This window comes from Colossoma macropomum, unplaced genomic scaffold, assembly GCF_904425465.1.
Source record: "Colossoma macropomum unplaced genomic scaffold, Colossoma_macropomum, whole genome shotgun sequence".
Classification (NCBI taxonomy): Eukaryota; Metazoa; Chordata; class Actinopteri; order Characiformes; family Serrasalmidae; genus Colossoma; species Colossoma macropomum.
This window is the reverse complement of record NW_023494791.1, coordinates 45,010,597-45,027,680: the sequence shown is the minus strand read 5'-3', so window position 1 is coordinate 45,027,680 and position 17,084 is coordinate 45,010,597. Positions and strand designations below refer to the sequence as shown.

The window sequence follows — 17,084 nt, the reverse complement described above, 5'->3', positions numbered from 1 at the left end:
GATTTGGGCTGGACGGCGGGGAGATTAGCCCAAATCTACTACTACACACTGGCACATAGCAGAAACTGCTCTGGCATGTTGTGGCACAGAGGCACAGTTTCAGTAAAAAGGTCAAAGAAGCACTTAAACAAGTGAGTAAAAGAAGTGAGTCATTGATCAGGACAGCGGTCATTCACTCCTCTCCTGCCCTGCAGCGCTGTGAGTTCAGAGAGTCCAATACCGACCAATATGACTGATCTGACCTCCTCCTGCCGACATACAGCGGAATCGATTTATCACTTTTACTCCGAATACAAATAAGAAAATAAGATCTCTTTCTTTTTCACACTCACCTTGATAATGTCAGAGGTGAGGCTCCTCCTCTTTCCCAGCATGCTCTGGGAGCGCTCCCAGTCATCCTGCAGGGCGGCGAGGTCAGTCTGCAGCCGGACCTGAGTGACCTCATCACTCACAGAGAAGAGCTGCCGGCCCACGTCCAGCAGGAGCAGATAACCAGAGACTGACCTGTGGAAGAGCAGCTCAGTATGCTGGAGGGAGAGAGAGGGAGAGAGAGACAGATAGAGAGAGAGAGAGAGAGAGAGAGAGAGAGGAAGAAAGAGAGAGAGTGAGACAGGGTAGAGAGAGGGTAGAGCAAGAGTAAGAGAGAGGAAGAGAGAAAGAGAGAGAGAGAGAAGAAGGAAGAGAGAAAGAAAGAAAGAGAGAGAGAGGGTAAGAGAGAGAGAGTGAGTGAGAAAGAGAGAATGAGTGAGAGAGAGAGTGAGTGAGAGAGAGATAGAGAGAAAGAGAGAGAGAGAGTGAGAGAAGACGGAAGAGAGAAAGCAAGAAAGAGAGGGTAAAGAGAGAGAGAGTTACAAAGAGAGAGAGAAAAAGAGAGAGAGAGAAAGAGAGAGTTACAAAGAGAGAAAGAAAAAGAGAGAGAGAGTTACAAAGAGAGAGAGAGAAAGAGAGAGTTACAAAGAGAGAGAGAAAAAGAGAGAGAGAAAGAGAGAGAGAGAGAGAGAGAAAGAGAGAGGGTAAAGAGAGAGAGAGTTACAAAGAGAGAGAGAGAAAGAAAGAGAGAGAGAGAGAGAGAGAGAGAGAGAGAAAGAGAGAGAGAGAAAGAGAGAGAGAGAAAAAGAGAGAGAGAGAAAGAGAGAGTGAAGGGGGGAGTGAAAATCAAAAGAAGACTGAAGACCACTGCGTGTTTTGCTACGTGTTGAGATTTAATATCCGAGTAAATTAAAGTGGTTGTATTAATGAATCAGTGCAGTAAATGCAGAACAGCAGCAGCAGATTTACCTTCATGTCCTGCAGTGAGAGGCGCAGCTGCAGGACGCTGCAGTGTGTGGGGCCGGCGGGCGGGAGGAGCGTGTGCGCGAGTGTGAGCAGCTTGCGGAGTTTGCGGAGTGTGTGTGTGTAAAGGTGCCAGTGCTGTATCAGCCCCTCCACTAGAGAGCGCCGCTGAGCCGCTCTCTGCACTGCACCCTGCCAGTGCTCTCTCAGCTGAGCCAGCTTCAGCAGGAAATCACTCCTGAGGACAAACACAGCACAAAAAACTACAAATACCACGAGCCGTTCTCACAACGGGACTACAAATATCTTAATTTATACTCTATTATTTTCTACAGTCTTTGATATGCCAACCTACAAGCTAGCTAACTAACAAAATGACTAACTGACTAACTAATAATAACTAAACTGATAACTAAATTAATTAAAAAAACTAACAATCAAATGACATAAGCTACTAACTAATCACACTACTAAAATGAACTAATAATCAAACAAACTAACAAAATTAACTAAAATAACTGTTAATCAAACCAATTTAACTAGTAATCAAAATAACTATCAAAATGACTAATTAATAATTTAACAAACAAACAAACAAACTAAATGACCTAACTAACTAAATACTAACTAAATTAACTAATAATCAAACTAACTCATTTACTAATACCATTTACTATTAAAATGAACTAATACTCAAACAAATAAACTAAATAATTCACTAAAATAACTAATAATCAAACTAACCGACTAACTTGTACAATTTACCAATAAAATGAACTAATAAACTAAATAATCAAACTAACTAAACTAAATAACTAACTAACTAACTGGTCAACAGATGAGCTACATTAACAAACTAACTACTTACCTAATTATCCTACTAACTAACTAGGGTTAACTAGCTTGCTCCCTCAATCTCTCGCTCGTACCCACACCAGCAGGATCTCAAATTCCCACAGATTGCATGAATATGAAGTAAAAGACCTAAAATACTCTGTACTGCAGGGGTGCACAGCTCTGGTCCTGGAAGGTCGTGTCCAGCGCAGTTTAGTTGCTCATACCTAAACATACACGCTAAACCTGTCAGTTACAGATGAGTGTGATCAGGTGTGTTTAAGCAGGTCAATCACCAAACTGTGCTGGACACCACCCCTCCTCCACCCCCCAGGACCTGAGCTGAGCAGCCCTGCAGTGCAACAACAACTGTTCACTCGTGAGACATGATGACTCGATCAGGGTAACGGCATCGTCCAGCTGCGGAGTCTGTGGAGACTACAGACAGTGACTTCTACTGAAAGAGGGTGGAGCTCCACATCAGCCACTCTGTGTGTCTTAAAAATCAGGAAATAAAGATTGTGAATGAAATTTGCTCACCTGTCCTCCACTTCTCCTCTCTGTAACAGGTGTAGAGCTTCAGTGATGACGGCGTGCAGAATCTGATGGCCTAAAGACAACTCAGCCTGGAACCGCTGAGAAAGAGACAGAGAGAGAGAGAGAGAGAGAGAGAGAGGGGGAGAGAGAAAGAGAGAGAGAGAGAAAGAGAAAGAGAGAGAGAGAGAGAGAGAGAGAGAGAGAGAGGGGCTGTAAATGTATATAGAAGCTGTATTATGTACAGTCCTAGCCAAAAGTTTGGCCAGAGCTGCCACTGCTGCTGTAAATGGTTGTGCGTGTGCGCGTGTGTGGGTGTGTGCGCATGTGTGGGTGTGTGCGCGTGTGTGGGTGTGTGCGTGTGTGTTGTACCTGGTGTGTGCGGAGCTGCTGTCTCAGCTGAGTGTAGCTGGATGAAATCTCTCCTGCCAGGCTGTCCTCCATCCGCTGCAGAAACACCATCCAGCTCTCACACCTCTGCTCAAAACCCTGCAGCTGAAGAGACGCAGCCTGCAGCTCACTGTACACACACACACACACACACACACACACACACACACACATCACAATGTACGTATCTATATAAGTTTTCATTTGTATAGCACTTTTGTAGAGAAATAATAAAAAAAGGCACATAAATCAAGATCCACACACACATAAACACATATAAAATAATACAGTTTAAATTTATAAAAAGAGCGAAGACGTATAACAATACTTTATATATGCAATGCAATACATTGTATGTAAATCTCATGATGATTGGACTAAAAGAAACGGCCCAAAACCCTGGTTCCATTCACTTACATTACAAGTAAAGCAGGTTTTTTCCTTCTCCTCTAAAGTTCCCATTTAGGAAAAGGTTTTTCTGACAACAGTGATGTATATAGATACATATTTTCATTGTAAGTTATTGTTAAAAGAAAGTCATTTTGGAGCATTTCTGTTGGTCCACTCATCATAGGAAAGAGGAAATGGCAGCTGGAAGTTTCTAATTATGTGAAAGAAAGACAATATGTATATATGATATTTATATGTCCCATGTATATTACATACATATAACTATCTATATGTAATAATTATGTGTCCTGTATTATAAATATGTAAATATTTATATGCAGTAGGAGTAATATGTGTTGAGATACGTATATTCTATGTAATTATTTATACGTATTAAGAAATATAATCAGCTTAATCCTAAACCTCAGAAGCCAAAAAGAAATGGTTTTGTTCAAAGCTCTTTACAAAGTCAGAAGTGTAATGTTGATCCTGCAGGTTAGCGCTGTCTTTCAAAAACAGACTGAATCCTAGTCACAGGTCAAAATTAGACTCATGAAAAAAGGACTGAAAAAGTTACAAATATGCACAAGAAACATGAAATATCAACAAAATGTACTGAAGAATTTGTACAAAGCTCTTGCCTGCATCTCTCCTGAGCGTGAGCAGAGGCCTGATCCCACTTCTTGTTCAGGCTCTGTAACTTCCGGGTTGTGGGGTCACTGAGGGTCAGTCTGTAACTGAGTCCATTTAGCAGCTCAAGGTCAGCAGTGTGAGAACTCAACTCTAACAAACCCGACTGTGGAGAACAGAAGCACCATCACTGCTGAGTATCTATGATCAGTGTGTTTATATATACATTAAACTTACACTTGGCCTCTCTGTCCATGCACAGATTGAGTTAGCCATCTTCACGTTCTTCATCAATGGACAGTTTCAGACCACAGAGCTGCTGTTGTCTGGATATTTTTGGGTGGTGGTCAGTGTTTCTAATAAAGTTGCCAGTGAGGACAATTTGTTTAAAAAGTGAAAAAATGAATAAACAAGGACATTTAGTGTCATCGATAAATTACTGTACTACTGGACTACTGGAGTGCTGGTGGCACCATCTTGTGGAGAATACTCAGCCTGCTAAATGTGAGCGAGTGAGTGAGTTACAAGGCAGGTCTACGATATAAATCGCATCTAAAAAACTCCAATGACAAAATTATGGCATTTATATTAATTGTTTCTAATTTTTAGTTAATTGAAACGTGATAAATGCTTTGAAAGTGCAGATTTTAAAATTTCACTGTATTATTTTGTGGACAGCGACGATACACAGCCTTGTTTTGTGAAAAGAAAAACATGTTTTTCAATGTTTCAAGGTAGATACTGTTGAGTATCTATGATCAGTGTGTTCATGTATACATTCAACTTACACTTGGCCTCTCTGTCCATGCATAGATTGAATTAGCCATCTTCAAGTTCTTCATCAATGGTCAGTTTCTGACTATAGAGCTGCTGTTGTCTGGACATTTTTGGAGGTCAGTGTTTCTAATAAAGTGGCCAGTGAGTGGAAACACAAGGTAGGTGTTTCTAATTAAGGGTTAAGTGAGTGGATGCATAAGGTAGGGGTTTCTAATAAAGTGGCCAGTGTGTGTCTGGCGAGTGTGAGTATCAAACCTTCGTTATGTCTGTGTGCTGATTATCAGTTTGTCCACTCTGGTTGTTCTTCCACCCCTCTAAATTGTTTTCTAGTGACTCCAGCAGCTGTTCAAACTCCTGAAGCTGCTTGAGATCCTCCTAAAAACACAAAGAAAACATATCAGAGCTTTTGGTTGTACGTTTTCCATTTAGCTCAATCAAGACAAACGCATACAACTCTATGGCGTTTACCAACTGATGGATATTAAAGGGATAGTTTGGTAAGTAATGTAATGTAAACAATCTTTCCCTTATTTCAAACATATTAATAGGCCAATACATATTTAGTGTCTGGAATTTGCTTCTTTAGTTTGGCACTGGAGCTATGAGGCTAATGTTGCTAACATAATGAAAGCTTATAGGAACCAGATTAGCAAATCTAATAAAATCACATTTATTGTCACATCACATTTACACACGTGCAAAGGTGAGTGAAAATTACTACATTTATATACATTTATACAATATACACATCAACACTGCACCAGTATTGCACCATTCCAATATACAGTTTTTGTAACAGTTATGAAATAAAAGCTATGATATGTACAGTTCAATCAATAACATATATTTCTTACTTGTGCCTCTCCTAGCTTCCCTTTTAAAGCCTCCTCAAACTGGAGGCAACCACGCGTCAATAGCCGACACTCAGACTGGACAAAGACAGCCGCGGTGGGCTCCATCTGACCAATCAGCTCTTTGGAGGCTTCATGCACCCTGTCCAGGTCAGTCTGGAGACAGTGTGTGTTGTTCAGCAACTCCTGAACATGAGATAAAGACTCTGATCAATCATCTCCCTGTGAACGTCTAAGAACATATTGATCTGAGACACATAACTAGGTTAGTATGTACGCTTGCAAACTACCAATGTGAGGACATTATGTGGTTTATGTCCATTAGAATGACCACAATTCTCATTTAATTCTCTGCTAAAAAAGTCTGTTTTTTCTTTTGCGACTGGTACGCAAGTTATCCTTTACTACTTTTTAGGATAAGATGCTGTAAATCTTTTTCTGGGCTGAGGGGAGAGCCAGGAACCCAATATTCAAAATGATGTCCTTTATTTTGTGCACACAGGTTTCTGAACCAGCCCAGTGGTCTGGTCAGTCGGTTGGTCTAACAACAGTGCTAGCATACAGGTTTTATATCTTGTATTTCCCTTGCAGCTATTTGTGCATCTGCTAAAGATTAAGTGAGGACAATTGTTAAAAATGTGAATAAATGAATAAACAAGGACATTTAGTGTCATCGATGAATTACAGAACTACTGGACTACTCAAGTGCTGGTGGCGCCCTCTTGTGGACAAATACTCAACCTGCTAAATGTGAGTGAGTTACAATGCAGGTCTTTGAGATAAATCACATCTAAAAAAACTCCAATGACAAAATAATGTAATTTATATTAATTGTTTCTCATTTTTATTTCATTGAAATTTCCATTGATTTTTTGCCCTTTCTTGATATCAAAGCAAACAGAAAAGGTCAGAACCTGTCAGCAGAGAAGACAACTGAATTTAAATGTAATTCATTATGTAATAAGCTATGAAAGTAATTACATAATCATGTTATTACATGTTTTAATAGTATGAATAGTAGTGATATAGTGTGAAACGGAGAGCTGGTAGCATTAGCCAGCTAGCTAAGAAACATTATCTTTGAGAAACTAAAGTTTGTTGTCATGACTCAGGAAACTGACATAATGAAAAACTACCAATATTGAGTCAGTCAGGGGAGTCGGGGGGAGAGGGGGGGTCTCCGTTACAACGGCCCAGTAAGCCATCTTTTGTTTTATTTTCATGTCTGTTGATCCGGTCAAGTCAGTCATTATTACAGTATGTTGTTTGCTCTGATCACATGACACGTTTTGCCGTTTTTATTGATTATTTCATGAAACTTTTGCCTGCAACTGTTGTGGCAAATGACTTTCAAATAAGTCGCTGGACGCTTTGCTCTATGTAACTCAACTTTATATAGGTTTCACTGTTTAAAGGGATTTTCCAAATCTGCCGATTTTCCTAAATGACTTAATCATTCAGTGGTTTAGATTTAAATAAAATCATTCAGGGTGGTTTGGCGTGAAATGCGCCTTTCTAAAGAAATTTACTGAGTCACAATTGTTCACTATTATAGTACCAGGAATCAGACGTCCGTAAGTCCATATTACAAATATCACCATTTTATCTGCATTTCAAAATGACCAGTGAACTTACATGTGTTTTAATAAGGTTCTATGTGACACTGATTACAGAAAAATAGAGATAAATTTGAAAAAAATAATTTTTGGGTCCTATTTTTTCCTTACATCGCCCTGCATGTACCTCTCCGCCCTGCACTCGGTTCGCGTTGTATGGGTAGACAGTGTTGCGTCACACAGTGTCAGCAAAACTCACAGCTTATGTAAGTATTCATCAGAGGAGCTGCTATAGGTCACCTTGCTTGTGAATTGTTCAGAACGGTGGTGAAAACTATCATGAAACCATCACAAAACGATCTCAGATATCAAGCAACACATTCATAACCATTTTGTGTGTTAACTTAATGGGATGTAGCTTCTAGAGCCATTTAATGCTTTGAACGTTCCTAGAACTATAATGATGAACAATTCTGACGCATTTCGGGCGCATTTCACACCAAACCACTCTGAATGATTTTGTTCACACCTAAACCATTGAATGATTGAGTAATTTTGCAAAATCACTTTACAGCCAGCCGAAGAGGTCAGCTGAACTGTTGGTTTAACTGACTTAAGGCCTCAGCATACTTACTAAATTCTCGAGGGTTTCGCGAGGCTGACGCACCTTCGTGAGCTTACACGGTTTCGTGTTACCTGTCGCGGATTCTCCACTTATGCAGGTGACACGATGGCATATTATAAGAAGTTTCATTACTAGTGAAAAACGATTCTTTCCCAGTTCTATCTATGGTGACGTTTGAGCTCAGAATACTGTCACCATTTAAGGTGGACTGGGAAAATTAACAAGAAGCTGGTGAATAGAAAGCCAACTTCAGCCTCGTCCTCTTGTGAACGTAAATATAAGATAACCTATATGTTTTGGTGCTTAGTACTAGTTAGTACTACTGAATAATAGACTTACCATCTTACATTTAGGAGATATTCATTGTTTACTTAACAAATGCGTTCTACAGTGAAGTATTGGTGTGTCTTTGTACACTTATTGTGAAACTAGGCTCTACAAAGTCGTCCATCTTTGTTAGAAGGCACACCTCTTTTTACCGACCAATCAGAGCAATTACATCATATTGTTTGCTGAAGTATGAAGTCTGCTGAGGCCTTTAGTGTTTATGCCTACCAATAACTACGAAATCCAGGACTGGAAACTGGATTCAAGGTCACGATTTTGAGAGCTCTGTTTTTTTTTTTTAAATCTTTTCTATGTAGAGTTTTTTCCACCTTTCCTGTGTTGATGTGTGTAAGCCTCCATTAGTGTGTGTGAGCTCACCTGTAGCTGCTGTATGCAGGCTGAAAGTGTCTCAGTGCTGCTCTCAGGGTCAGGTGCGGTTGACAGGGCAGAGAACTGGTCTCTATATTGCTGTAGCCTCAGTGTACAGGGGTCAGTCAGAGCTGAGTGCTGCTTCCAGGCTTCCAGCAGAGTGTGTAACTGCTGAGAAGTGTGTGTGAGATTCTGCTTCACCTCTGCCCACCTGGAGCATATTAAAAAACACAAACATAAACTCAGTGTCCATTCTATTGCAACCCCCTAGCTTGGATGTCCACTCTATGAGCTCCACCTACATTACAAGTCCACTATATTACAGACTGTAGCCCATCTGGCCACCCTCTATTCCTAATCCTGAGAGTGGTCCACCAAAAATGACCAGACAAGAGCAGCTCTGTGGTCAGAAACTGACCACTGATGAAGGAATAGAGGATGGACATCATTAACATCGACAGATGGACTACAGTCTCTCACTGTGCACCAGTAAGGTGGAGCTATAAGAGAGGGGTTTCTGATAAAGTGGCCACTGGGCGTATACATAAACAAAGGAAGATCTTTCCGAATGCGTGTTTTGGTGAAGTGTACCAACCGTGCTTTCTCTTTCTCCAGCGGCTCTGATAATAACCGAGAGGTGCCTGGGTGGATCCCACCAGTGAGAGTGGAGAATGTGTGATTAAGCTCCTCCCACTGCCTGTCAATCTCCTCAGCCTCGGCTTGCAGTGCCTGGTTAGTCACATAATTTAGGGAAAATAATATTATAAATACATAAAGAACATGGTATCAACAATGACTATGTAATAGCGCTTAAGACTAATTCTGTTCTGCTTTATCAAATAGCACATATTTTTAACATACACATCAGTAAAGTTAAATTAATTGTTAAATATTTTTTAGACTTTAAAAACTTGGATATCAATAATCAGTAAAATCCACTCTGTACAGTCTGAGACTGTACAGTATGGTGACTGACCGTACCTGTAGCCTGTCAGTGCTCTTCTCTAAGGCTGTGAGGGAGGTGTGGGAGACACAGCAATGCTTCAGTGATTGGCAGATCCTCAGGGTGCCGAGAAAAGCTTGGCTCCGCCCACTGTCAAACTGAGACCACAGGGTGGACACCTGCTGCAGAGACTCTCTCAGAGCCCCGTTCTGGAGGAGAACATTCAGAAAAATGTTTAATGCTGCTGTTTCAGATAGACAGACAGACAGGCAGACAGACAGGCAGACACACAGATAGACAGACAGACAGATAGATGGATAATAGATGGATATGGATAATTATTAGTTGCTACATAATAAATTGTAATGTGACTGAACTTCTACTTCTTACTGAATAATGTAATAATTTATTAATATAAATTAATAATGATTCATCATTTACTAATAAAGTAATAATTAATTGATTATTTAATCATAATATTAATAATCAAATCATAAGCCCACAGACGAGGCTTAGGCCTATTATTTTGTTATTAATTTAAAGCCATATTATTCAGTAACTGTGCGGAGACTAATGTGTGAGTCCTGCAGTGATGAGAGTGAGGATCCACACTCACAGCTGTGGAGTGCAAAGCTGTGTGAAGTCTATTTAGTGCAGGAGCTTTAGAGGAAGCTGAACCGGAGTCAGATGAGGCAGCGAGGTACCTGTTGAGAGAGGTCTGTTAATGACTGGGAGACGCTCTGAACGTGTCTGATAAAGTCTGCATCCTGCTGATCTTCTTCATCATCACTCAGCCTCCTCTTCCTCAACTCACTCAGCTCAGCAGATCGAGTCTTCAGCCTCTCCTCCAGTTCCTGAGAAAGACAACACGAGAGAGAGGAGAGAGAGAGAGAGAGAGAGAGAGGAGAGAGAGAGAGAGAGAGGAGAGACGGAGTAAAACCACAGAAGGTATGCAGTTCTATCTATCTATCTATCTATCTGTCTGTCTGTCTGTCTGTCTGTTTATCTATCTATCTATCTGTCGGTCTGTCTGTCTGTCTGTCTGTCTATCTATCTATCTATCTGTCTGTCTGTCTGTCTGTCTATCTATCTATCTGTTGGTCTGTCTGTCTGTCCTTCTGTCTATTTATCTATCTATCTATCTATGTATCTATCTGTCAGTCTGTCTATCTATCTATCTATCTATCTATCTATCTTTCGGTCTGTCTGTCTTTCTGTCTGTCAGTCTTGTCTGTCTATCTATCTATCTTTCGGTCTGTCTGTCTTTCTGTCTGTCAGTCTGTCTGTCTGTCTTTCTGTCTGTCAGTCTATCTATCTATCTATCTATCTATCTATCTATCTATCTATCTATCTATCTACCTATCTATCTATCTATCTATCTATCTATCTATCTATCTATCTATCTTTAACAATGTGTCCATAAATCAGTATCTGACCTCGCAGTCTTTTAGGCTGTTTTCTGCCAGGGAGCGACTGACGGGCTTCTCAGCCAGTCGCATCCACTCCTCCTGACCTCTGACCCAGCTGCGCAGTAGCCGCAGCTTGCCTTCTCTGTCTGCACACACTCTCAACTGCTGCTCCATCTGCTGCAACTGAAAACACAACAAGAAGTCAGAGACCATCCGCATTCATTTAGTGTCCAGTCAAAACAAGTTATAGTTTTTGAGGACAAGAAAACACAAAAAATTATTTGACACAAAATTGAGCAGAAGCTTCAACAACTAAATATAATGTCCCATTTTTCAGTATTTAATGTGTCCACGCCTTCGTCACTGCCTCCATTCTCTGCAGGAGACTCGCTTTCAGTTTCTCAAAGAATCTGCAGACACACCTCCAGTCTGAGAAGTTGGTTTAGCATTTTCTGCTTCTCATGATCCAAGTAAGCCCTGCTGGTCAGATCCCGTATTAAGAAAAATAACCCACAACTTAGTTAGGCATGGGAATGAGATAATCAAGTCGTGGCCACGACTTAGTAAGGTGTGGGAACAAGATCATGCCTTATTAAGCTGTGGTCAAGACTTAATTATTCCGTTCCCACACTTTACTAAGTCATGGCCATGCATCATTATAGTTTATATGGGATAGCACCAGCAGGGCTCCGTAAGTAAGCATATTCAGTGCTGTTGAGGTCTGGACTCTGGGGTGGTCAGTCCATTGTTCAGCTTCTTTGTTTGATGTGTCCGTCTCCTTTTCTCTGTGAGGTTCTTCTTGAACAGCTACACATCCTTTCAGACCCACAGCGCTGAGTCGTCTTCTCACAGTGGAAGGATGGACAGAAACACCTGTGGATGTTTTCAGATCTGAAGCAGCTTGATTTTCTCCTCTCTCTCAGAGATGAAAGCTTTAAGTGCTGTTCATCTGATGGGGGGCAGTTTTGGTGTCTACCAGGTCTTCCAGGTGGCTGTTAGGAGCCACATTTTCTCTGTAGCTTTTAATCATTTTTTGAACTCCAGTTTTGGAAACTCTTATTTTTGCATACATGAAACAACTTCTACATTGCAGCTGTTTTGACTGGACATTAAACAAATTAGGGGGGGGTCTTTAACATATGCACTGCACTGTATGTCTCTCACCTGTGTGCTTATGCACGTGTGCAGTGTAAGCCAGTGGAGGTTGAGCTCTCCAAGCTGCTCAGCAAACGCAGTGTGTTTATATCTGTGCGAGTCGGGGTCACTCTGCTTCAGCACAGAGTGGTTTAGGAAGTCCACTGACCACTGCTCACACATCTGCTCTCTCTTCAGGAGCTGCATCGGAAAACAAAAGAACAACCAGTGAAGACAAAGACAGTGTCAAAAAACAAATACTCTACTCCATAAACAACACTAATGCTGAAATTCTAAAGTAGGTGGCCTTAGACGTTTGAGGGTCAGTGTATGAGAAGTCTTGACCCATGTGCTGCACAATGCCTTTCCTATCTGGTTGTGACTGTAACACCTTGTACGCGTTGAGGAGTTTTCTGAACTGAGCTGCAGAGCTGGAGGAGCGAGCCGCTCTCTCAGCCTCGTCCACCCTGCGTCCCGCTGCACTGATCCAGCCACAAACACGGGTCAGCAGGCCCTGAGGACTTAGCCTGTCCACCACACACTAAGAGAGAGAGAGAAATATAATGTCAAATATAGTGTTATTTACCTGTTTGTACATAATATATGTGGTTAGCTGTAGTGTGGATGTGTACTGACTGATCCATAGACTGAAAAAGGGTAACATTCTCTATGAATCCTGTATTCATTATGCATTATGAATGCATTAATAGGGCAATATATGGCATACATAATGTCAGGCATAAGCTTGTATAACTGCTCTAAAGTAGTTATAACTACATGCATAACACTTTATAAAACAAGAGTATACACTGGTCAGGCATAACATTATGACCACCTCCTTGTTTCTGTGCTCATTGTCCATTTTATCAGCTCCACTTACTATATAGGTGCACTTTGTAGTTCTACAGTTACAGACTGTAGTCCATCTGTTTCTCTGCATACTTTGTTAGCCCCCTTTTACCCTGTTCTTCAGTGGTCAGGACCCCCATGGACCCTCACAGAGCAGGTACTATTTGGGTGGTGGATCATTCTCAGCACTGCAGTAACACTGACGTGGTGGTGGGGTGTTAGTGTGTGTTGTGCTTGTACGAGTGGATCAGACACAGCAGTGCTGCTGGAGTTTTTAAACACTGTGTCCACTCACTGTCCACTCTATTAGACACTCCTACCTTGTCAGTCCACCTTGTAGATGTAAAGTCAGAGACGATAGCTCATCTGCTGCTGCACAGTTTGTGTTGGTCATCCTCTAGTCCTTCATCGGTGGTCACAGGACGCTGCCCACAGGACGCTGTTGGCTGGATGTTTTTGGTTGGTGGACTATTCTCAGTCCAGCAGTGACACTGAGGTGTTTAAAAACTCCAGCAGCACTGCTGTGTCTCATCCACTCAGACCAGCGCAACACACACTAACACACCACCACCACGTCAGTGTTACTGCAGTGCTGAGAATGATCCACCACCCAAATAGTACTTGCTCTGTGGGGGTCCACAGGGGTCCTGACCACTGAAGAACAGGGTAAAAGGGGGCTAACAAAGTATGCAGAGAAACAGATGGACTACAGTCTGTAACTGTAGAACTACAAAGTGCACCTATATAGTAAGTGGAGCTGATAAAATGGACAATGAGCCTAGAAACAAGGTCATAATGTTATGCCTGATCGGTGTGTCCTGGATGTCTGTCTGGGTCTGTTGTGATGCCATAAACACACCAAAAACTTGTTAAAGTGTGTTCAAGTCAAAGTGTGAAATACAGGAGTCCTGGGGGGTCCGGGACTCCCAAATAACCTCTTGGACCCCTTGAATATCTCAAAATCAAAATTCTGGGGGGTCCCTGAGAATTAACATTATGACGTTATGCTGTCATTGTTTAGCAGCTTCACCCACAATTAGCTTCTGTCTTTAGTTTCCTTGACTAACTAGAACTGCAGCACTGGTCTGCCTCAGAGTGGTGCTGTAGCAAAGCAGTTCACCCAGTTCCTTCATAGCCCAGCACAGCCGTGCAACATGGGGCTCTTTTACTGCCCTGTTGTGGCTCCACAGCAGAATTAGATTTATATAAAAATAAAATAATCAACACAGTTTAACAATAAATGGTCTTAAACTCTGGAGTTAATGTAGAACTGCTAATTCACCCTTTAACCCTGAAGATCAGCGCACAGACTGCTCATTACCATAGCAACACAGACAACAATCTCACCTAGCTAGTAGCTAATGAAACGGCAAAGATCGAGATTTAAGATGACCATAGATGATTTGGAGACGAATGGACTTATTTGCGTTTATAATCACATCAGCTGGTTTCTTGATACGTTTAATCTGCTGACAAACACTAAAAAGTCAAGTCAGCTTCTCACCCACTTCTCATTCGAATATTCCTGTTACATCTTAAATAGTGTCCGCTGCACCATTTAAGGTGGAACGGGAAAATCTGAACAAGAAGCTGGTGAATGAGAAGAAAAAATTAAACGTTGAGAGACGTTTTACAAGAAACTATTTTACTTTTGTGGAAAAGTTTCCTGCCAGAGATGCGAGAAAAGCGTCTATAGCTGAGCTGAAGCTTAAAGCAGAGCAAAGTAAGTCTGTGTTTTTGTTTATATCATATTTTTTAGTCTATACTAGTGCATCAGCACATACTGAGGCATATTTACAGCCAAGATGTTATAATGGACAAAAAAAATCTTGTGGATCCCAAAGTGGTTTGATTTTTGCTTAAAGGACAAAATGGCTCTTCTTAACATTTGGGTTGTGACCCCTGGCCAAGCAGCTGCAACTATGCTTGGGATACCTCTGAAAAACTTTACAATATGCTGTAAAATATTCGTAAATCTGAAAACTCTTATGTTATGTAACAGGGTTCTCATAAAATCTTGGGCATCCAGCCACATTGTTTAAAGCCTCTCATCTTAGCAATCCTTTATTATTAGAATAGAGGAATATAAATACAGTGAAAGGTAAAATGTAAATAAGCTACTTATCATTCAAAATAAACGCTTAGAGTTTGACTTCAGAGAACACACTTCTGCACATTTTAATGTGTAATTACTGTCTATTTGCTAAATTTAATCTACTGAGATGAATTCAGTAAAAAAAACAGAAACTGAATCTATAAAATGTCATTTGACTGAAGGTGAACTTTGCATTGAACTGTATATATCACTGTTGTCGGAAGAAAACCTTGTATCTCCATTTTTGTCGTTTTTCAGTTTTTGACAAAATGTGAAAATGCCTCTTGTCCTTTATATGGTGTGTAAATTTCATGATGAATGGAGCAAAAGAAACGACCCAAAATGACTTGGAAAAAAGTCTGGTTCCATTGACTTACATTAAAAGTAAAGTAGGTTTTTTCCTTTTCCTGTAAAGTCTATATATATATATATATATATATATATAGACAGAGACAGCAACAGAGAAAGAGAAACTTTTCCCCAAAAAATGGAATGGGAGAAAAAAATAAATAAAGAAATAAGCAGGAAAAAGAGGGACAGAGGCAGCATCACAGGAACACAAAGAAAAAAGGAGGAAAAAAGGAAGAAAAGGCACCGTAACAAAAGAGGAAGGGTGTGAGAGAGTGACAGTAAAGAGAGAAAGAGACAGCAAAAAGGAGCGAAATGAGTTCCTCCCAGCAGGAGTGATTGTGAAGTGAAGGAGGTGATGAGTGTGTGGGACTCATTACAGCTGATGGGACGGTGAGAGAAGAAGCTCACACACTCTCACACACTCAGTTACACACTTATACACACTCATACACACTCTCACACGGCTACATGAGGGACTCCCATGTGACAGCGGCCTTAAAATGCACTGATTACGAGCTGCAGATGTTTTTCTTCCATACAGGAACAGTGGACTGGGTGTGTTTAAGTACCAGCGGACAGTGGAAAGTGCACAATGGCATACGTGTGCTGACCGTGTGAGTCTCCAATCAATACGTGTGAGAGAAAAACTCACTGGGACAAAAAACAGCACTGACCTTTTAACGCTGAGACAAAAAGTGTGTGTTTCTGCCCTTTAATCTACACGGCTCCTTTACTGACACTGTCTCAGTGCATTTATTTTGATATTTAGAGATCAAATGAAGCTTAGAATTAATGTTTTATTTTGTATCCCTACCATTTTGAGCAAGAGACCAGTTGAATATGAATATACTGCACACTTAAAGGAGAACTCCACCAATTTTTCAACATCCATCATTGAGATGTGAAGCCATTCAGAGTGGGTTTCGTGTGAAATTGTAGAGACTCAGATTTCTTTACAGTGGTGGTGATAGGAACCAGGGGTCGCCATGACTACAACATAAATATAAACATTTTATTTACAAAACCACCAGTGAGCCTACAGCTGCCTTCTGATTTTCTATGCAGCATTAATAATGGTGAAAATGGTAAATAAGTTTTCTTTGGGGACTATTTTGCCTTACAACAACCTGCACGTATCCCTCCACCCTGAAAAAATTATGCTTTAGGCCAAAATCTCACCTTTTAACTATCATAAAATAGTGTCTCTGACATCAGGCAATGTATTTATAACCATTTCATGCAATAACTTTCTGTGAGGGAGCTTTTAGAGGTGGACGTCGGGTTCCTATTGTAAGGGCCCAGCCTGCGCCGCCGGCCCCCAGCAGAGGGCGACAGCAGCGAGGTGCCATAAGTTCAGGGAACTCCAATTCCCAGAAGCCCTCAGGCTGATTAGGCCCAACCTGGCACACCTGTGGACTCCTCTACTTAAGGCCATGGCAAACAGCAGCCCTTTGTCACACCTTTGTAGAGGGGTGACATGTATGGTACTTAGACCAGGTGGTTATTTAGAAGAGATGAGACGAAAAGAAAAGAAAAGAAAAGAAAAGAAAAGAGGGCTGGAAAAACAAAAGAGAGAAATTCCCCCAAAAGTACTTAAAACCCAAAAAGAAGGCTTGAACAAGAAACGGCTCTAAGCCATACAAAAAGTGTTTGCTCCACTAAGAGCAAACAGGTGAAACATAAAGTTGACCTTCCTCTCATAATCACAGAGGAAGTGTTTTTTTGTTATCTGATTTTATTTCACTTTT

The 17,084-nt window shown here is 41.0% G+C and overlaps 1 protein-coding gene across 1 annotated transcript in view; it reads right to left on the bottom strand.

Annotated features, from left to right (window-relative positions):
• Window positions 1-17,084, bottom strand: part of syne2b (spectrin repeat containing, nuclear envelope 2b) — a 201,093-nt gene that overhangs the window by 44,925 nt on the left and 139,084 nt on the right. Inside the window, 14 exon segments of the mRNA XM_036575316.1 lie at window positions 333-527; window positions 1,279-1,510; window positions 2,647-2,741; window positions 3,013-3,160; window positions 4,062-4,216; window positions 5,083-5,202; window positions 5,682-5,864; window positions 8,565-8,766; window positions 9,151-9,284; window positions 9,537-9,707; window positions 10,203-10,352; window positions 10,935-11,090; window positions 12,072-12,242; window positions 12,433-12,582. Coding sequence (XP_036431209.1) covers window positions 333-527; window positions 1,279-1,510; window positions 2,647-2,741; window positions 3,013-3,160; window positions 4,062-4,216; window positions 5,083-5,202; window positions 5,682-5,864; window positions 8,565-8,766; window positions 9,151-9,284; window positions 9,537-9,707; window positions 10,203-10,352; window positions 10,935-11,090; window positions 12,072-12,242; window positions 12,433-12,582 — 2,262 coding nt within the window.